This window comes from Meleagris gallopavo, chromosome 7 (assembly GCF_905368555.1).
Source record: "Meleagris gallopavo chromosome 7, MGAL_WU_HG_1.1, whole genome shotgun sequence".
NCBI classification, from domain to species: domain Eukaryota; kingdom Metazoa; phylum Chordata; class Aves; order Galliformes; family Phasianidae; genus Meleagris; species Meleagris gallopavo.
The window spans coordinates 16,488,360-16,510,430 of NC_139410.1; the positions used below are offsets into that span (position 1 = coordinate 16,488,360).

Genomic DNA, 22,071 nt, shown 5'->3' on the forward strand with positions numbered 1-22,071 from the left:
TAATCTTGCCCTTGAAACTTGCTCAGGTATATATACAGACTTGTTTTTTAAGGTTGTGTATTGTAGCTTCTACTGGCTAAAAATTATTACTGACATTATAGTATTATTACGGCAAATAAGTGTGACTTCTGTTCCTAGACACTACTTGCACTTCTTAGGGAATTCTGAAACTAAAATAAGAATTATAATTGCAAGAAGCTTCTTTGCTGTTATGGAGCGGATTTACAAGAGACTACATAAGCATACATACGGATGTTTTAGAACTCTGGAAAAAAAAAAAAAAGCTGCGACTAATAGCTTTAGGATTAATTTACAACTTTCTATGAAAAGTTATCTGGAGGTACTCTCAATTTACTGGCACAATAAATGCTCATAAAGTAAGAGTACACAACATGCAGTAAGAACAATCTTTGGCTGATGGGAAGATTGCTGTCTTCCTCCATCGTGACTTCCTGATATTACACTCACATTATCATGGTGTGTTTTTCCTGGACTGTGACAGTTTTGGGCTAAGCCAGGGCACTTTCTGCAAGGTCATAGTGATGGGCTGATTCAGAAGCACTGTTTATTCTCTGTTTGGAGAGCATGCTGACAATCTATTTCTGGGTTTCCTTGTTACTGCCAGCAGACTTCCCTAGGTAGCCGATAGCTTCAGCTACCTAGCACAAACACGGACAGATAAGAATATGCTCAACATTATCTCCCAGGGAATTCTCAGTAGTAACAGCTCTTTAATCTAACACTTCTCAACCTCATTCACAGACCTCCAGAATTCTCTATGAAAGGTAACTAAGAAAAAAGCAGGCACTGGGGGATCCTAGAAGCTGAGGGTCACTGGCTGCCATGGCCTACGTGCTGCTGCATCACGCTTCAGATGCAGGGCAGCCGAGGCCACGCGGGAGCGGTGCACCCTTGTGGGAGCCCCTCACGAGCTCTGGGGTGCGACAGAAGCAGGCCCTGCCAATGGTCGTCTCTGCACCACCACGTACGCGTACAGTGCTTTACACGTATTTCCTGTCAGAGATCAGTTTCCTACTTTTCCTCGTGCTGCAAAACGCGAGGGACGGAGCAGCCAACTGATGACGAGGGGAATCTTGTCAGCGTCCCTCACTGTAACTGAAAGCAGCCCGTGTGCATCAACAACTGCTCGGCCCCTGCTCCGAGGGCGAGGCGTTACGCTCCCGCCAGCAAGACGCCGCCAAACCCTCGCGTCTCTGGAGGGCTCTGCCCGACGGGGGAGCCGCTCAGCCGGCCATGAGGTGCGAGCTGCGGCGGCCAGCTCCTTACGCAACGGCCGCGCTCCGCCGTGGCGCGGCCTCCTCCACCCACCCCGCCACCGGCCGCCAGGGGCCGGCGCGGCATCCCGCCGAGCGGGACCCGCCCGGGCGGCTCGGCTCCCCGGGGACGGCGCGCCGACATCTTAGCGCTGGCGGAGCGCGGGCTCCGCCGCCGGCACCCCGCCGAGGAGACTTCGAAGAGAGCCGAGCCGGCCCGACGTCCCCCCGGGCACCGCGGAGGATAAAGCCTCCAAGCGAAACCCGCGGCCGGGCCCCGCCGCCGCCTCCCGCCCGCTGCGTCCCGGCGGCGCCGAGACCCCGCGCGGTGCCCGGGAGGCGCGGGACGCATCAGGCCGCGGCCGCCGCTCATTGTTCCTCGCACCAGCCCCAGCAAACAGGAAGCCGCCTCGGCGCGAGGCGTCCCCCCCGCCCCCGGCGGGTGACTGGCAGGCCGGGCGACCAGTGCGAGCGGCGCTGGCGCCGAGGCGCAGCCAACCAGCGCGCGCGCACGGGCGTAGGCGGGAGTTCCGGGCTGGCAGGCGGGCGGGCGGGCGGCGGTGTCGGCCGGGCCCCCTCTCCCGCTGCAAGCCCCACCTTTCGGCTTTCCCGCACCGTCAATCAAAATAGGAAAAAAAACCCCGGAGTAGGTTCGGGCCGCCGCCGCCGCTTCAGCCCGTGAGCACAATAAGCATGTCCCCGGCGGCGGCCGCCTAGCCCGGCCCGCAGGGCCTGCGCGCCAGCCAGCCGGCCCGCCCGCCGTCCGCCCCGCCAGCCGGCCGTTCGCACCCGCACCATGACCGGTACGTACGCACCGACCGAGCCGCCCCGCGGGGCTCCCCGCTCCTGCTCCGGCCCTGCGCGTCCCCCGCTCCGGCCCCCGAGCGTCCGCGCGGCAGCGAGGCGAGAGCGGCACTGAGAGCGGCAGCAGGAGGAGCAGGGGGAGGAGGGAGAAGAGGGGCAGGGGCAGCAGCACGGGGAGGAGGAGGAGGAGGAGGAGGAGGGCTCCGTGCGGGAGGGCGGGGGGAGCGCCGGGGTTAGGGGGGGGAGGAGGGAGGGAGGAGGGGAGGAGGGGGTGATCGCTCCCGTCAGTGACGCTCCCCTCCCCCTCCCCACCGTGCCCGCAGCTCCCGAGCAGCCCGTGAAACAAGAGGAAATGGCTGCCTTGGACGTGGACAGCAGCGGCCACGGCGAGTACCTGCAGCACGGCAACGGCAACGCCTCGGCCTCCGCCGCGGCGGCCGCCCCCCAGGTAAGCGCGGGCCCGGCCGGGCCGCCCCCCCCTCCCCCGGGTGACACGTTGCGAGCGGGCGCGGGCGCCGGTGCCGCCGCCGCTTCCTGTGCGCGCGTCTGCGAGGAGCCCGGCCGCCGTCCCGCGCTAACCGCCACCCACTTTCTCTCCCTGAACCCGCCCACTGTGGGTAGGACGCGCAGCCGTCACCGCTCGCTCTGCTGGCGGCCACCTGCAGCAAGATCGGCCCGCCGTCGCCGGAGGAGGATGAGGCCGCCGCCGCCGCCGCCTCTCACTCTGCCGGAGCGGTGAGTGCCCGCCCCGCCGCTCTCGCACGGCCTGCCGGGGGGAGAGACGGCACAGCCAGCCCGCCCGGGGGGAGGGACGGGACGCGCGGCACTGCCCGCCCGGGGGGAGGGACGATCGCAGGGCCGACCTGCCAGGAGAGGGGTCCCCGGGCTCCCCTGCCTCTCCAGGAGGAGCCGGGCTCCCGGGAGGAGGCGGGCGGCTGGCTCCCCCCTCCCCCGCCGCCATTGACTTTCGAACCGGGGGGCAGGCGGGAAAGCCGCCGGACACGGCGGTGCCCGGAGCCCGGGGCCGCCCCACCTCCACCTGGGCGCAGCCCGCGGCCGCGAGCCGGAGCCGGAGCCGCGCCGGGCGGCGGCACAAAATGAAGGCGGCTGGCGGGAAGGATGTCGTTAGCAGTAAAATGGCTGTTAGGAACCAGCGCGGCGGCGGAGAGCTGCTTCCTGTGTCGACGCTGTGTTTTCGAGACGCGGTTACCATGCGGTCCCTCCTATCGCCAACCGAATTTCCGTCCTTATCTTTCTGTGCCGTCTGCTCTGAAGGAGCCGCGATGACCTTGGGACTGTGCGCGATGAGATGGAGCTTGCACCTAGGGATGTGTCCGTGTGTGGGCTAGGTTAGCGTCTCGGTAACAAAAGCCTGATGGAAGCTCGCTTCTTCCTCAATCGGTCGACCTATTCTCTCTTTTTGGCTTAGGCTCGTAAGGTTAGCAGAGGTGGGGCATGTTAAAATACACGGTATCTAAAGATGTCGGTATGTAAAAGGGAGAGTGCTAAATGTCTGTAAAAACGTTGTGATAGAGCCTCATTTGGCCTTGTATCTGGGAGATTGCATATATTACCTCTACAGGGCTTTTTGCTTGTTTGCTTACAAGGAAAACCAGCAAAAATGCTCATTTTCCCCTTTCTTTTCTTCTCTTAAGGCAAATTTCCAGTTCTTTTTTTAACTCGCTGTACAACAGCCTTTCAGGGGTTTGTGGTCTCAGTTTTCAGGGTTGTGCAAATGGGAGCAAAAAAGCCTGCGAAGGTGGTGGACCACGTGCCTTTGTCAGCACTTTATTTATTTATTTATTTGAAACATCAAAATGTCAGTGACGGAGTTCAGCTTGCTCAAGTGCTAACTGTTAGAATACTGTTTTCATCTTTGTGTTACAGTCTATTGTATGTGAAGGGAAACTGAAGGTGGTTGTCCGAGGGCATGCAGCATGTTGTAGTCTAATAGTGGAACTTGAAAATGGAATTTTTGCCTCCTTTCAAACGTACTTTTTCTGAGCTTGTTTATGTGCTTAAGCACTTGCCTTTTAATTTTTGGCTTTCAATTTTGTTTCATAATAGCAGATGCACAAGAGTGGATGTTGGCTCTGTCTCTTGCAGAAACACACACATTAGAAAATGAATGATGCTGAAGTGGTAGCTTGCTTTCTTTTCCTTGCTTTTCTGTCTTAAGATTGTTCTCATTTGAAAGCTGGAATTGTGCATCCTGAGGATGGGTTTATTGTTTGGCATGGTACCATGGTCTGAAGGTACCAGAACAGGATATGACAAATAGTTCCTGGTGGTGCAAAGTGGGTGATCAGGTTTTGAAGTGGCACTTCTATATTCCTGTCGTTATGCTTACGTATAAGGGACTTTACAGGGCCAGGCAGGAACAATTTAGGAGAGATCAAAATATTGGTTAGAAATGATACTAATACAGTCTTACTGCTCTCCATACATGCAGATAGGCCTCTCCAGCAAACCTGCTGTGAGTTAGGTTATACCATTCTAGTGATTTCTCTCTCCTACGTTTCTCGTGAATGACTCAAAATATTTTAATGGACACTAAATATAAATTGAAGGAGGTGCCAACAGTAGCTGAACTGGACACTGGAGTTAATGAAAATGACCTTAATTAAGGGAGGGGAGTGAGTGAATGAATCTCTGAAACATCTTCCTTGTGAAAAACAGAATAACAAAAGGGATTCGGTGGCATACAGATATTTCTCATCTCCAGAATGTAACTTACAGGGAGTTAGGACATAGAGGAAGGAGCTTAACAGGCTTAAATTGAGGTAACCTCATAATTTGTAGGGAAAATGAGATTTGCAAGCCTGGGCACAGATGCGTTGTCCTCATGGGATTTGTGGTGGCCATCCCTTCCCCAGTACCGTAGGTGGGTGAGTTTGGTATGGGTGATGGTGCCGAACTTGGCAACTGGGTGACAATTCTTTCCCAGAATCTTCAGACCTGGGTTGTGGTCCCAACTGCTGAATGTCTGGTAGAATTCTTAAGCTATAAACTGGAGAAGATAAATGAGTAGGCTTTGCTTCTAGAAGCAATTAAAGAGTTTTTATGTATAAGGATAGCAGTGCTGCGTTGTAGGGTTATTTTCTTAATGCTTTGCTGACATTCACTTGGTAGGAAACAGTGAGGCTGGAGCCAGTATGCTAGACTAGCCATTTACTGCACGCTGCCTTCCTGGCTGAAATGGTATGCTGCAGCTGTTCCCCAAGAGACTGGGAGGGTGATTTAAAAGCAACAACAAAACTCCCATAGGAATGCAGGGAATATCACGTGTCTGGGATTTCGGAAAGAGCTGGAGCTAAAGTGGCTGTGTCTGCTTTGGGTCTGGGGGCTGGTCTGTGTGACCTTTGGAATGAAATTATTGTGTCCCTTCCAAATGAAATTATTCTGTGATTCTCTGTTTGTACCTGAGTCCAGGCCTGTTGGACACCACTGTCATGGCACTGGAAGGATTAGCGTGGAAAAAAAAAAAAGGCTAATGAAAATGACAACTGCTTGGTATGGAAAGCAAGGGAAGAAGATAGTTGAGAGAATTAAATCTCTTCTGTGAGCTGGAGAGGTCTTTTCTAGCTAACAAGGGTTTCAGCTTTGCCTAGGGTTCTGGTTAGAGCTATGCTTACTTTTAGATGACAAAAAATTAGCAGGCGTTATTGTTGGTCGTCTTTGTTGATGGAGATCACAGTCTATACGTGAGCCAGCAGTGTGCCCTTGCGGCTCGGGTGGCAAATGGTATCCTGGGCTTCATAAAAAGAGGGGTGGCCAGCAGGGACAGGGAAGTGATTGTCCCCCTTTGCTCTTGCGAGGCCCCATCTGGAATACTGCGTCCAAGTGTGGAGCCCCCAGTACAAAAAAGACAGGGAGCTGTTGGAGAGGGTCCAGAGGACGGCCACGAAGATGATCAGGGGACTGGAGCCACCTCCCCTATGAGGATAGGCTGAAGGAGTTGGGCTTGTTCAGCGGGTGACCTCATTCCACCCTTTCAATACCTAAAGGGAGCCTACAAAGAGGAGGGGAATCGACTCTTTGAAAGGGTAGATAACAGCAGGATAAGGGGAAATGGTTTTAAGTTGAGGGAGGGGAGATTTCGGTTGGATGTCAGGGGGAAGTTCAGGGGGAAGAGAGAGTGGTGAGGTGCTGGAACAGGCTGCCCAGAGAGGTTTTGGGTGCCCTGTCCCTGGAGGTGTTCAAGAACAGACCGGATGGGGCCCTCGGTTGCCTGACCTGGCGTTAAATGTGGAGGTTGGTGGCCCTGCATGTGGCGGGGGGTTGGAGATTGGTGATACTTGAGGTCCTTCCAACCCTGTGATTCTGTGTGATTCTGTGATTCTGTCTATCAGCTTTGGCTTTGCAGCTGTGATTTGCCCTGTCCGTGGTCATCTGTCACCAGTGGTTTGTGTTCTGCCTGCTTAGTTTTGATTTTAATGTGGATGGCCTTAAGTTTGTGGCCTGCTGTGACCTGGGAATCTTTTCCTCAGTTGTGTATTGCTGTGTCCAGGGTTTGTCAAATGCTTGCTATGGAAGCTTCCCCTGGAATACTGCTGCCTGCTGATGCATGGAAAAGTCTTGCTAGGATGGGGTGCCCTGCTGGCTGACCTAGAAATGACAGCTCATGTATTTTGACCCTCTCTGTTGGGACTTTGAAGCCTGGGAGGCTTTAGCTTGGGATTTGTTTTTTCACTGTTTATTGTTGACAAATAATTCTACTTAAATATTAATATTTAGGTTTCTTTTTCATTTAGTTATAAATATTATAGTTTAGTTCCAGTTGAAACATTTATGGAGATTTTAAAATTAGGTGAAAAGACGAAGCAATGCAGAAAATGGTAGAACCATGCAGAGAGAAGAAAAAAAAAAAAAGAAAACATTCTAAAATTTCAGTCTAACAAAGATGATCACTTGAATGGTTTTGGGGCGACCAGATGATTGTTTTAGAAGCTGCAAAGTTGGGATGGTGTTGTGCTCTTCTATTGCAATGCAAGGCAAAAGAGATGCTTTTGAACTCCCAAGGGTCATTCTTACAGCAGTGCTGGGTATGGCTGAGATAGGTGAGGATAAGAGTTCAAGATTAACGGGAGTGTACGTTGTGAGGGCTGGAAGTGGCAGGCTGGCAGAGAAAGCTGTTGGCCCTGACAGCTTCCAAAGAATAGGAGCTGTCAGAGTTGACTGCCCCAGTTGTGGTAGGTGGTTGCTAACAGTGCGCTGTGGGCTGCACTGATTTATTAAACTTATTTTTCAAAAAAAGGTAGAGAATGATTCATATGTACTGTCATGTACCAACAGGATGTAGAAAAAAATTGGAGAGGTTAATAATTAGCAATATGGGGAAGAAAAGTATCGTTTCTGTGCTGTAAACAATGCATTTCTTTGTATCCTTTGCAAATAAAGGAGTGCTATAAGACTGCTTTGGCATATCTTCAGCTTTAGAATTGATTATTAGTGTTTCATAGAAATTAACGCAAATCTGGAATTCCAGTTTATTTTTGCCTTATAACATTACTTTAACTATTTGAGAAGCAACTGGCTTAGTCTCATTCTAGATGGACATAGTGGTAGTACTGATATGAGAGAGAAATATGAGGGTCTTTGCACTGGGCAAAAATATGGATGAATACTGTGCATTAGTTATCCATACTTCTCAATTCTCTGGCCTGTATCATATTTCATATTTTGAGGAAGCCCCAATTTTTTCAATATCCATGTGTTGCTAACTATTTTGTTCCTTTCCTGCTGTCCAGAAACTCTCACCTTTTAAAATGTTCTTTTATCTGTCTCTTCCAATTATGTCTTAGAAATGTTAGGTCAGAACCAAGTATAGAAGTTCTTCTGCCAGAACTTTAACAAGGCTCTTAAAAATTGATTTTTTACTCTTCTTTGCACTTATGGAGGAAGTATAAAAGTATGTTTTAAAACATTTCCATGTTTAAAAACAGCATAAAACGAAAAGTTCTCACTGATTCTTAAGCTCACATGGGAAGAGATTTCACAGAAGCATTTCCTAGAACAGTTGAGGTTGGGAAGGACCTCTGAATGTTGTCTGGTCCAACCTCTTTGCTGAAATCATTGTCATTGTCAGCAGATTGCTCAGGGCTGTGTCCATTGGCTTTTGAATATCTCCAAGGATGGAGATTTCACAACCTCTCAGGGCAACCTTTGGTACTGTTTGGTCATCATCACAGTGGAAAAAAAACAAGCAGTTCTTCAAACAGATTCCCTTATATTTTAACTTCTGCCTATTGCCTCTTGTCCTTTCACTGGTCTTCACTAAGAACCTGGCTCTGTTGTATTTATATCCTCCCATCAGATATTTATGAACGTTGCTAAGATCTCACACACACACACACACACACACACACACACACACACACACACACTTTCTCTCTTTCAAATACTAAACAGCCTCAGCTTTCTCATCTGGATTTTGTACATCAAATACTCCACCCTAAATCATCCCTGTGGCCCTTTGCTGGACTTGCACCACTATGACCATCCCTTTCTTCCCCTGGGGAGTCAAGAACTGGGTTTTACCAGTGTTGACAGATTACCTTCCACAACTTGCTGGCCCTGTGCCTTCCGATGAAGTGCAGGGTGATATTGGCCACCTTTGCTACAGAGAAATGTTACTGCCTTATGATGAATGCATCTACCAGGGTCTCCACGTCTTTTCCTGCAAAGCTGCTTTCCAGCCAGTTGGCCCACAGCCTGTTCTGGTGCATGGAGTTATTCCTTCCCAGGTGCAGGATTTCACATTTCTTTTTGTCTTTTGTTAAACTTCCCGGAGCTTCTGCCAGCCCAATTTTCTCTCCTGTTGAAGTCCCTCTGAACCATCTCATGTATCACCCACCCTACCCACTTCTGTAACTGCAAGCTTGCTGAAGGTTCACTCTGTTTCATCAGATAGGTAATTTGGTGAAAAACTGAAGCAGTACTGGTGCCAGTCGTGACCCCACTGGGGTTCAGTGACCAGACCCCACGCTTATGTTTGTGCTGCTGGTAGCAGCTCTTTGAACCCAGCAATGCAAATTTTCAGTTCACTATATGTTTGTTTAGCCTGTACTTCATCAGGCTGTCTGTGAGGATATAATGGGGCAAGGGTCTTCGTACCCATGCCAGATCTCATCTGCCAAGCCAGTCATCTCATCATAGAAGGCTGTCAGATTAGTTCATTAAGCATTGTTTTCCCTTTGGTAAGACCCAGCTCACTTGTTCTGATCACCTTGTTCTTGTGTTTGGAAATGGTTTTCAGGGTTTTTTGTTCCATTGCCTTCCTAGTAGTTAAGCTGAGCTGATTGACCCAAAGTCCTTTATCACCTTTCTGATTTGGCTGAGCTTGAAAGCATGAGGAAAATTTCATGCAAAATTCTACTCAGAGTTCTATCTGGTATGCAGTTACATGGGTGTTAATACATATATAGATATTAATAATTAAATGAATTTACATGCAATCTTCTCAGAACTGGTGCCTTGTTGCCGTGTCTCATTCCTTTATACTGAAATGTTCTAGTTTCTGCTAATGTCAGGGATTGTCTTAATTTAAACAGGTTCTGGACTTCTGGTGATAAAAACAAAACTGCTGAATGTTTTGAACCCAGTTGTCTATCTTAAGCAAAATAATGTGAACCTTCCTTACGTGAGACACAATTTTAAATGTGTTTCAGCGGATAGGGATTGTTATTTAGAAAAAAAAGAAAAAAAAATTTTTTAAATCAGCCCCTAGTAATATTTTTTTCCCTTTGATTCTCTATGAAGTTTTGATTTGGAAAAATGTATTTCTCTGAATTGAGTGCTTCTGAAACATACAACAGAATTAATTTGCTTTAACTAGCAGCTTTGTGTCATTTGAACCACAGTAACTGATGTTGAGCGTGTTTTTAACCTAAGGCAAGATAGAACGTATTAGCTCATAGCTTAATGACAGAGTTGAAGCAAGTGTATTTTATCTTATACTTGTAATAACCCAAGAATGCACAGATAGTTTACTGTAGCTTGGTAAACACATTAAACTTATGCATTAGAGCCCTTACTCTTTCACAAAACTATAATTTGGATGAGGCACTGGCCAATCTTGTTCATTAGGCACATGGTTTTTAAATGTTCAGGAGCTCCTGACTCATCTGTCTACCTCTGCTTGCTTGCTGTGCCCATATTTTTATTTTAAGTCTGAACAGGGCTACGGTGACTCTGCGAAAACTGCAGGAAAGGGCAATCCGTCACAGATCCGTACAGATAAACCTGGGGGCTCTTTGGCTGCAAGACACATTGTCTGCAATTAAAATGTGGCACATTTGGCCTGTTGAAATGCAGCTGCCTATAACATATCCCTGTGAGGACTGGTGTGACTTTACTTTGGTGAAGGATGTTTTTATATTTTTACAGTTTTTACAGGTTTATATTTTTACCTCAAGTTCCGTCAGCATGCTTTAGGGCACTTTTTAAAGGTATCCTATCTTCTGTATTTGTTTTTCTGATCTCCTTGAACACTTGACTTAATGCTGCTTTAATTTTCTCTTAAATAAAAAAAAATAAATGAACAAGACAATTCTTCAGGCATGACAATTCTGGCTCAGAGAGATCCCTTTGTTCTACCACCTAGAGATGATACAAAGCTTGTTAAAGAGCCAGAGACGTGCTGAACAGCAGTTGTGCTTTCTGTTCTTTGGTGGTACTTGACTTTTCTTCAGGTGGATATATCACTTGATTTTAATTCTTCCTGTGCCTTGCTCTGGCTTCTCTTGCTCTGTTGCTGTTTGTTGTTTCCTGATGTTGCTTCTAGTGAGCTCCCAGTTGCTCCCAGTTTCTCTCCCAGTTGTCTGAGCAGTGCTGGTTCTGATACTTGCATGGGTCCCTTTCCTGTCTCTTGGCACACAGGGCATGGATTGCCACTGCTCAGCTTTCTCTTAAAGGAACAGCTGCAGTAACTGCTGCCTGAGTATCAGCTGATAAGGAAAAGAGCTGTTGCTTTATCTGTTCTCTTAAAGTATTTTTCACTGGTGGCTGAGAGACAGCAAGGAAACAAGTTGTTTTTTTTTTTTTTTTTTTTTTTACGAGTGCTGTGAGGATGAGTGAGCGGGCTGCAAATGTTGCTGCTTATACTTCAGTAGTAGAACTTTGAGTTACTACAATAATTTTTAATTGCTTGAGGATGCAATGAAGGATGACCCCAAAGATGAATCCAAGAAGTGTCCTACTAGCCCAGTAATCTTTGAGAAAAGATATAACAACCCTACTTGTTGCTGCACGTTGATGACCAGTTGAGGTTAGAGATCATCTTCAAATACTCTTTTCCATCATACAGCTGTAATACTAGCAATTTTGATAGCTGGCAGATCATTTCTTGAAAATCTCACCCTCTTTTTGCCCCATCCTCATGATTCTTCTGGTAGGCTCCGATACAGACAGCTCTAAGGACAGCGTGTGAACAACTGTATTATGCTACACATAATGCATGAAATGCCAGTAGCTTCATATCCAGGTGCGTGACCAGCCTTAAATTCTCCACTTGGGGAAAGATTTCACAATATCTCAAAAAGGTGAGAAAAGATGTGTCACCATGGTGAAAAGGCTAGAGACCATTGAGTGGGGGTATGGAAATCAACACGTGTTTGGGGAGGAGGGGAAGAATGAAGTAGATCATTTCTGTACTGTGAAGGATACAGGTTCCCTTTAAAAGTGTACAAACATGCTGTTGTTTATTAAGTCACTCCACCTAAACATTCAGCATCTGGTTGTATCTACTCATAAATCAGCAAGGAGTTACATAGGTAACTTCAAAAGTAATGCCTCCAGTTTATTTCCATGGGAACTACAACAGATACAAAGAATACAATAACACTGTTTGGTAGAGCATATTCTCAGCTACAAAACACTATTTTTCAATATAGTCATCTCCATCAGCTATGCATTTTCACTAGGCAGGAACAAAAGCCTGCATGTTGTGCTCATCAAAATCTGCACTGGCAGAGTGGACCCGCTGTCTCCTGCTGCTGAAGTGCACACCATCCCACCACCTCGCTGTGCTCACATCCACTGTTTGCTCTCCATAACAATGATGAATGTCAGTGGGTGCAAACCTTTCTTCGCAGAAGAATCCAGTGGCACACATCCATTTCGTACAAACTTCAGTGTCAGATGCCATTTTGTCAGACTGCCCCTCTGCTGCCATCTGTCACATGGTAACAACTGTAATGGGATATTGGTGGGATGGTTCAATCTCTACTGCCACACCACCCACATCCAGTTCTGATGTTGTGGGCTAACATGATAAAATAGAAGACATTACTTTCGTAGCAGCCATTGTACATCGTTGTACATTCCTATTACTAATTATTTCTCACTTATTCTGACAGTTAATATCAGCACGTTATGTATCACATTTATTTTATAATAACACGCATTAAACATATAGTCATATTTTTGCTTTCCATATTTTCTGAATGCTGTTTACCTATGACTTCTATGGGTCTTTCAATGCTTTATAAAAATCCTTGTAGTAAAGTTAATGTTTATATGCTAGTGGACTGACTAGTTACAAACTTTCTTAGCAGTCTTTCAGCAACCAGTACCTGTGTGCAAATAATAATAAATACAAGATAATAAAGCTAATGTGGTAGTAGAAGAAAATGCGTTTGTCTAGATGGGATGGTGTGGTATGGAATATTGCAGAACTCTTTTTGTAATCTTCTAGATCATGAGAATTAAAATGCTAAAGGACATAGAAAATGTGTTCTTCCAAGGAAAGGCTGATCAGTGTAAGAGGAAAAGAAAATAGTAAAATGAGATTACCAAGACACCCCCCACCCCACCGCTTTTTTCTCCCACCGTCTGCTATAAAATCAGTTTTGTTTTGGTGATGCTGTGTCTAAGAAACTACTTGAAAGACTGTATGTATCTTTCAGAGCAAAACAAAGGCTTGTGTTCTTTTCTTTATGGAAAATTATTATTTGTATTGCTCTTGAGGAATTTAGAACCAAGATGGTGGATTTCCTTATTGGAAAAGAAGTTAGCTTGACTGCACTTGGCAATTTTTTAATAAATACTTTAGCCTAAGAAGTATTTTGTGTATATGTAAACATTTTGGCATTGCAGTTCAGAGCAGGATAAGAAAGTGAAACTAGCGACGTCCCTACATGCCTTGTGGAGTAAATTCAATCTGTTACATGCCACGGGATTCATTCTAGCTGGCTAAATTAAATCTCGGCGCCATATTAGAGAAGGATAAGCTGTACACTAAATTTTTGCACACCCAGGTTTTATTCTAAAGGAAGTTGGCATGCAGCTTTAGAAGGAAGCTGTGATACGCTCTGGTAACTTGCTGAACAGCAGTGATCATGGGATCGGTGCAGGAGCACAAGATAGAGCTTTTCTTTCTGTGTACTGTGGGCTCTGCCAAGGAGACAAAACCTGTTTAGCAGTTAAAGTATAATGAGTTTTAAGACAAGTTCTTTTTGCTAAATGTTAAATTATTCCATTGGTTTACTATGGTGCAATAGTACAGATGAGGAAAAACTTAAATACGAATTTTAAAATCCATTGTTTACAATACCAAGTTGATTGACTACACAAATCTGTGCTAAGCATTGCAGGAAGTTCAGTCTAAATATTTTATTCTGAAAAAGACTGCTTTGCTAAGTTTATCTTTCTTTTACTGAATAAGAAGCAAAAACATACTACATCAATCTGTAGGTTCTTTAAACTTTCGCCATCTGGGGATCTGTTCTGAAACGTTGACTTCTATTGTTCTGAATTAACAAAGATAGATTTTTCTTTTCTATTCTTTCAAACAGATATTTATGTCTAATCCAACCGTGATTTCGGTATAAAAATCTGTAATTTTAGAGGCCTTTTTGCATAGTGAAACAATAATTCATGTAAGCTTATAAATACTAAGACTTTGTGTTATGCATAACAAGCTTTCCAACCGTATGACTTAAGTTACCTCCTAACACTCTGTGTTGCTGAGTCGCAGTGTGCACAAATATATATAACTCAGATTCAAAAGGCAATGGAACTCTAGGCAATAGAGGCAATGCTGGCTTCGCAAGAATGCCTCCTCTGCTGTGCAGTGGGTGTCAGGCTAGGTAAGAAGAGCAGCTGAGTCCCAGGGCAAAGTGGTGATGGCATCTTCAGCAACCCCTGCCAGCTCCCTTCTTCCCACAGCCAGCGGTTTGGATTACCCAGCAGTCCCCATACAGAGTAACCCTGCTGCTGGTCACCCGATGTAGCCACGGCACAGGCGCTGCATTTCATCTGCTTGTGAGCTACATGCAGCTCATGAATCACAGGTTGGTTACCCCAACTTAGGTACTAGCTCGCTTACAGAGTCTGTATTTTGTAGTTCTAATCCTGTTGCTGTTGTTTACATGGGTTTCACTGCATGTTTTTTGGTAGCATATTGATCTCTAGTATTAAATTGCATGATTGTTCTAGCGTGTAATCTGTATGTCTCTCGTTTTAATTTTTTTCTTTTCTTTTTTCTTTTTGTTCAGACAGGGGATTTGGCTTCTGTGCAATTAGCAGGAACTCCAAATAGATGGGAGGTCTTGTCTGCAGCTCCTGCCACTATAAAGGATGAAGCTGGTAATATAGTACAGATTCCAGGTGCTGCCACAGTAACTTCAAGTGGGCAGTATGTCCTTCCTATTCAGAGTTTGCAAAATCAACAAATCTTTTCTGTTGCACCAGGATCAGATTCGTCGAATGGTACAGTGTCTAACGTTCAGTACCAAGTAATACCCCAGATCCAGACAGCGGACGGTCAGCAAGTTCAACTGGGCTTTGCAGCCTCTTCTGATAATAGCAGTATAAATCAAGAAACCGGTCAAATTCAGATCATTCCTGGCTCTAATCAAACCATCATTGCCTCTGGATCACCTTCAACTAATATTCAGAATATCTTGTCGCAGTCTGGTCAAGTCCAGGTTCAGGGAGTTGCAATTGGTGGTTCGTCTTTTCCTGGCCAAGCACAAGTAGTTGCTAACGTCCCTCTTGGACTGCCAGGAAATATTACTTTTGTACCCATCAATAGTGTTGATCTAGATTCTCTGGGACTTGGCAGTGGTTCTCAAACCATGACAGCAGGCATTAATGCAGATGGGCACTTGATAAATACTGGACAGGCCATGGATAGTTCAGATACTTCTGAAAGGACTGGTGAGCAAGTTTCTCCCGAAATTACAGAAACCGCCACTGATAATGACTTATTTGTGCCAACATCATCTTCATCACAATTGCCCGTTACCATAGACAGTTCAAGTATATTGGAACAAAATGCAAACAACCTGACCACAACTAGTGGTCAAGTTCACAGTTCTGATCTTCAGGGAAATTACATTCAGACATCAGTCTCTGATGATACGCAGGCTCAGAATATTCAGGTCTCCACAGCGCAGCCAATTGTACAACACATACAGCTTCAAGAGTCTCAGCAGCCAACCAGTCAAGCCCAGATTGTACAAGGTATTGCGCAACAGACAATCCACGGTGTGCAAGCAAGTCAGAGTATATCTCCACAGGCTCTTCAGAATCTTCAACTGCAGCTGAATCCCGGAACTTTTTTAATTCAGGCACAAACAGTGACCCCTTCTGGGCAGATAACCTGGCAGACATTTCAAGTGCAAGGAGTTCAGAATTTGCAGAACCTGCAAATTCAGAATGCACCTGGTCAACAAATAACTCTAACCCCTGTGCAGACTCTCACTCTTGGTCAAGTTGCAGCAGGTGGGGCACTGACATCAACTCCTGTTAGTCTAAGCACTGCTCAGTTGCCAAATCTACAGACAGTTACAGTAAACTCTATAGATTCTGCTGGTATTCAGCTGCATCAAGGAGAAAATGCTGGCAGTCCTGCAGGTATTTATTTTTCGCTTTTTGCAGAAAATTGTTTTTTATTATTGTATGTAGTTGGTTTGAATGATGATAATTGTAACGTTTTGCTGCAGAAACCTGCGAAGTACGGTGGGTTAAAGTAATGATAGATTGTATTTTGAAAATGCTGTTCTGTAAGAAACAGTTATAATGATGATGCCACTCCACTTCTTTTAGCAGAAACTCCTGTAACTCTTAACTGTTCTTATTAGTTAAGTGCACTTTCTAGTACGCTGTACTTCTGAGTCTCACAATGCAGAAAATGTGGGTGCTAAATTTAAGTGCTGGAAACCTGACTATCAACCACACTTCCAGGGCAGCAGTGTCTTCAGTGTACCTCTACTGAAAAGGTGAAGTTTCCATGGAAAATGCAAATACTTGTTTGCGTTCTTTTTCCTGAAAATTTGTGGCCCCTCTGAGGGGCTCTTAATATAACATTTTGTTAAATTCATTTCCTGTTGACTTACTGTCAGCATAACCAGGATGTACAAAACTCATGTAAGCAGAAGTGAAACGAGCATGTGAATATCAAAGAACTTGTCTTAAGAACGTATATGAAATTCCAGTACTGCTTACTTTCATTATGTTTCAGAATGTACAGCTGCTAATGATGAGCCTCACAGCATGTTTTTTCTCTTTAAGCAGTTAACAAATGTGGTTTTCATAAAACAGGAGGTTGGTAATGCAATGAAAGAATAAACATGTATGTTTATTTTTCATAAATGCGATATAGTGTATTTTGAACTTCAGAGCACAGCTACCTAAAAGAAATAATAGGTGATAATAGAGGTTCAAGACTTGTTGTATCAGAAGCCACTTAATCCCATCATTGTGGAGTTTTGATCAGCTTAGTTATGAGGGACCAAGTGAGTAGTAGAAGTAATTTTGGAGGGAAATATTGCACAAAGTAGTCTGGGAATCACTATTTAATTATAATTATGTGTTCTAAAGCTCTGGCGCATTACGGTTCAGAAGCATGCATGTTACCATAAGGTATAAATGTTTTGTTTTGTATGCCTATTTAAGCACGTGAGCAGAATGCATCATTAAGTAAAAATGTCTAGAGGAGCTGATGAATTAAGATTAGTTATTATAATACTTACGTAGTTATTGCTGTTCAATATCAGAAGCTTGCTTTTCCCTTTGCAATGTAAAATAATAATTGGATGTCTTTCTAGTACTTTTTGTTGGTGGAAATGACTTCTATATTACGGACTTAGCAAAGAGAAGTTACCCAGACCTATATAAGCCTGCTCTTCATTGGCTTCTAGACAACAGCACCAAACAGAGGAATGTGCTTCCAATAGCATTTACTTTGCTGGGTAATCTTAGTTCATGAGTTTTCTATTTGCGGACACCACAGAAATTCTTGGTTTGTCTCTGTTGCACCTTGGTACTACCTACAGGGATGTTAGGTATAGACCCATGAGGTAACAAAAAGCACATATTGCACTTGATAGCCCTGATGAATGTTTTTCTGTCTCTTGGAAAAAGGGCATTATGGCTAATATGAAATGCAAGGAGGAGGAGAACTTTGTTTCTAAGGTCTATATTTGGTATAAGATCATATGTATAATGTTATTGTTTATGAGTTAAGCGCATCAATTTGAAAGTAAAGATAAAAAGGAACAGCGGAGAGGAAATAAAAGATGAGAAAAAGTTGAGCTGGCTGTGTACATTAGTTTGTCTACTCACATTCCTTGAGAATGTTTTAATGCTGGTTCCTTATTAGATGCAAGGGCATTCCATCAGGCATTCCTGAACTGTATTGTGTTATAAAGAATTCCACGTGTGAATGGAAGTGAGTAAATGGAATATATGAAATATGATTAAATGTGCAGAAGCAACAGAGGAGTAGCAGAAATTATTGCCCAAAGAGACACCTGGTTATATTAAAGATAGGGCTGAGATTTCTAGTGACACTATTCCTAGACAAGTAGGGAAAATACACAGAGTGGAAGGTATTAGAATTTCCATCTCATAAACTTTGGGAGAATTTAATTGGTCCCTGCTTTATATTACTGGAAACTCACATTTCTGAAGGAACAGTGGCTGACCTTCAGCATCTTTTCCATATGAATGTGGTATTTTGTCTATATCAAGGTTGTAGAAAATAATTTTGTTCAGTGATGTTCATCTCCTTTTTTACAACATGATCTGGCTCCCCTTTGCAGATTGAAGAATAACTAGCCAAATAGAAGGAAATAGTGATCTTTGTTTTTTTTCCCCGAGGAAAATACATTGCCCTTCTCACCTACGGATGGTGAGAACTAATTTTAAGTTTAAATCGAAAGAGGAAGGTGTGTGGTAGGGACAGCAGAATGACGGAAGTTAAAGCTAAAGGGTAGAGTTTGATTCCTCTTTTTCTGCAAACTATCAACAAGTTTTGAAGTAAGATGGGAAGGATTTCCCTGTATATTCTCACTCCGTGTCAGTGAAGTGTGTGTAAAAATACCAATGAAAATAGTAATTCCATAACAAATGCAGTTAGGCTGTAGCTTCTATTTTCATTTAGCAGAAATGTTCTACTTGAAGATAAAATAAAACGAGTATATTCCTAGTCTTCGATCAGAGATGGTTGGTAATTATCTGAAAGTGAAATAATATAGATTGCTCTGTTGACTGTGAAAACGGAAGGTTTGGTTTTAGATGCTGGTAGCTGTAGTTTTGTGCAAGAGGAGTTCTTCCAAGCCTTGCTTTGCAGGTCATCAGTAGAGGACATCCTGTTCCCATGAGCCTACCTTTTGCTTACATAATGGAAAGTCATCACAGCCCTAATACAAAGCTCATAGTTTTCTCCTGTAAATGTACAGTTTTCTTTGAAAAATGTCCGGTAATTATCCTTCTACCAAAATGTCTGTTTTACCAGGTGTCTATACAGAGAGACTTTCATTGCACTGAATTTGTGTGGAAAAGCCTTGCATGAGCTTGTTTTATCTTAAACCATTTACTGGAGCTCATATTTCATCTCTTTGTGCTTAGCGCTTTCGTAAGGTGGTGAAGGGAAGGGTATTGGTTAGTTATAACTGGGTTTTTGGCTTCGGTTTCCCAGTGTTGGGAGGAAGTGAAGCTGGAAAAAAGTGTTTCTTAGCCCACTCCTTTTATTGGCACTTTGTAATAAAATATTGCATTGTCTGTAACTAAAACAGACATTAAGAGCACAGTTCATGTTACTCTTTAGCAACACACCTGTTCAAGGAAGGTATTTGTTTTTATTGCTATATTTATAGATTTAGACCTCAAACATTTTATGTGAAGTAACATTCCTTTCAGAAAAATACAGGGTACTAAGATGTATTCTCTTGGTTTTCATGTTTCTGATCCTGTAAGTTCTGGCGATTGGAAATAATTTGGTCAAGAACGAGAGAATTAGCAGTGTTAATAAAAATCTAATTGTAATTGTGTCTAATTTACTAATGTACTGAATCATGATTTTTTGATTGGATATTTCCTGAAAAAATTAAATTATACCAGGTCTGATCTAGACTGGTTCACTTTTTTTTGGTAAGAAGCTGGATTGGATTTTTCTTTTTTTCTTTTAAATATGCCTTTTGATTATTCCAGTATCATCTGAAGAAAGGAGCAAGTGACCTGAAAAGAAGTAGCATTGGCCTGAAAGGGTACTTTGTTGCTTGTCAACCCAACTGGAAGATTAATTTATTTGAAAATAAAAAACTACAGTTTTCCAGGTTGGTCTGTGGTTGAAATAAAGTCAGAGGAGTCCCTTTCAAGAGTTGTCTTCAAATGTCCCAGCAAAACAGATCTTCATTTCTATGTCTTTCTTCCTGGCTCTTACACCGCAGGATTATATGCAGCTGCTTAAGGACTCATCTGCCTGCTGCCAGTGAAGCTTATAGCCGTGCCTGTTGATCAGTGTACACCAACTGATAGAGAATGGGAGTAGTTGGCTATTTGTAGTGGGGACTTCATTCTAGTCCTGTCAGAACCAGAAGTCACGGTAAAATAATTTAGCTATTATAAATTTGGAAAAAAAAAAAAAAAAGAAGAAAAAAGGCAGTTTTCTAGGTAAATAGTTGCCTATGTGAGTAGTTGCTAAAGTGACAGATAACCATTCTCTCACCTGCTGGTGTCTTGTGAGGCTGAGGTCTAACATCTGTTTAGATTAAACAGTAAACCCTCAAACGTAGTTAAAAATAGAGTATTTACAATTTTATTGGCTGGGATTATCATTTCGTTGTTTTAGTGCTTCTGGTGAAACAGTGCAGAATGCTGCTTGAAGCACAGCTTTATATGGGCTTCTAGAACTTCTGGCTGTTTTTCAGTCTTTTTGGTTCATGACTTTATTTAAATTTTACTTTCAGTTTCACATTTTTTACTTCTAAAGCATCCTTTCTGCCAAGCTTTAGTGAGAAGGGCATGGTGATAGCATGAAATTGAATTTGATTATGAAGTCCATCAGGTAAATTGAAGCAATATGTTAAGTAAATATTTTCATATAACAACGTCTGTTTTGGGCTATTCTATTTATATTTGAGGATGTTCATAAAACAAAATCGTATTCAACTTCACATATTCATTCCTTTCAAATATCCTTTTGACAAGTTAATCATGAAGCAGGAGAAAAACTCCCTTCAGCCTGTGGAAATGTATGGGAAGTAACTGTCAAGTCAGAGGCCAGAGGTTTTATTTCTACTGCTGCTTTAACTTAAAAAGAAGGCTGGAAACCCATTTTCTGTCTTTGTGCAGTCTCATAATTTTAGGTCCATTGCTTCAGGTTCTGTACAGTTTTCCTGTCTTTTAACCCCGTTCACAGGATTTACATACTTCAGTTCTCATCTCTCAAGGTAACTTGTTAGTGCATCTGGCTCATAAAAAAGTGCATGAAGTTTTATAGCAAGGACGCTGTCAGTCTTTTCATAATGCTAGGAGTGCTCACTAGGATTGTAGTTCCAGTTGCCCTCATGAGGATGACGTTCTTGATGCATCAGTGTTTGGATGATGAATTGTAGATGGGCTGTCAGCATGGAAATACTGCTTGTGAAAGGCATGTTGTCTCAAAAGGTAGTAATTTTTAAGGATGAAAGGAAGAAAAAATGTGCACTGTCAGTGATATGTCCTCTTCATTCTCTGTCATGCAAAAGTGATAGTTCTCAATTTGCATTTAAACATCATGCTGTTTTATAATCCATGTATTCCATGTACATTTTGTGGTTAAATTTGCTTAATCTAAATGTTTTACTTTATCCTCATAAGTCACTTGGCTGTGCAGAAGTCTCAAGTGTGTTTTATCAGGAACGGTGTCATCACCGATTTAAAAACAACAACAATAACTTCTGCAACTCTTAGTTCCCAAAATGCCATATAGAGTGGCATTAATTCTTTCCCTGCTTCTTAAGTCTTTGTTTATCCTTTTACAGTGTTACCACAGTGCTAGCCTTTTTTCTAAGCTACTGAAGCACTCACATGGTTCCCAATTAAAAGTGCAAAAAGCTCTTCAGCCTTCTTTTAAAATTGCTGAATGAAAATTATCCTAATCTGGTGATCTGTTACTAAGTATTTATTCTAGTAGTTTTTTTATTTTTTAAGCACCTTGCTGACTTTCTGTCAGTGGGAAGCATTGAATTCTTAGATAGTGGTAGGACAATAATTTGTCTTTCATGTAAATAAAGAACAGAATATTTACCAAATAGTTCTGACTTTCTGAATTGTTGCTGACAATTCTGTCATTTGTCCCTAGTAGCTTTCTAATACTCTTACTTAGGGAATATTTGATCCAGAATTCTGTGTCCTCCTGCTTTTCTTACCTATTTCTGCAGTTCCTGCCTTCTATACTGAGTTTCATCAACCTGGCTGTATCAGTGGGCAGCAGTGACTTTCCGCATGACCGAAGCTGAAATGTAGTCAAGAATAGTACAGCTGCATTTACACCTGCATAGTTTCATCCTGTCAGTTTAGTTAATCTTCTCTCAAGTGCTGAAAATGAATCTTGTAGTTATTTTTATTCACTAGATGCACTTAGACTTGTTCCATATTGTAGTCAGCTCTCTGTTCTGTGATTATGGAATAGTCCCTTCATAATGAGAGCGTACAGCAGAATCCCAATTTCTGTCCATCAGAGGAAAGTAAAAGCTGAAACAAGTCTAGCTTCTTCAGATAC

General features: G+C 43.6%; 1 protein-coding gene across 2 annotated transcripts in view; it reads left to right on the plus strand.

Annotated features, from left to right (window-relative positions):
- The first annotated feature begins 1,934 nt into the window (after positions 1-1,934).
- Positions 1,935-22,071, plus strand: part of SP3 (Sp3 transcription factor) — a 31,920-nt gene continuing 11,783 nt past the window's right edge. Inside the window, exons 1-5 of one of the 2 annotated variants that reach the window (XM_085227531.1) lie at positions 1,935-2,077; positions 2,402-2,526; positions 2,700-2,813; positions 14,576-14,666; positions 14,772-15,938. In XM_085227531.1, coding sequence (XP_085083657.1) covers positions 2,071-2,077; positions 2,402-2,526; positions 2,700-2,813; positions 14,576-14,666; positions 14,772-15,938 — 1,504 coding nt within the window. In that variant the 5' untranslated portion in view covers positions 1,935-2,070. Of the gene's footprint in view, positions 2,078-2,401; positions 2,527-2,699; positions 2,814-14,575; positions 15,939-22,071 lie in introns of both variants that reach the window. The other variant, XM_085227530.1, reaches the window with a different exon arrangement.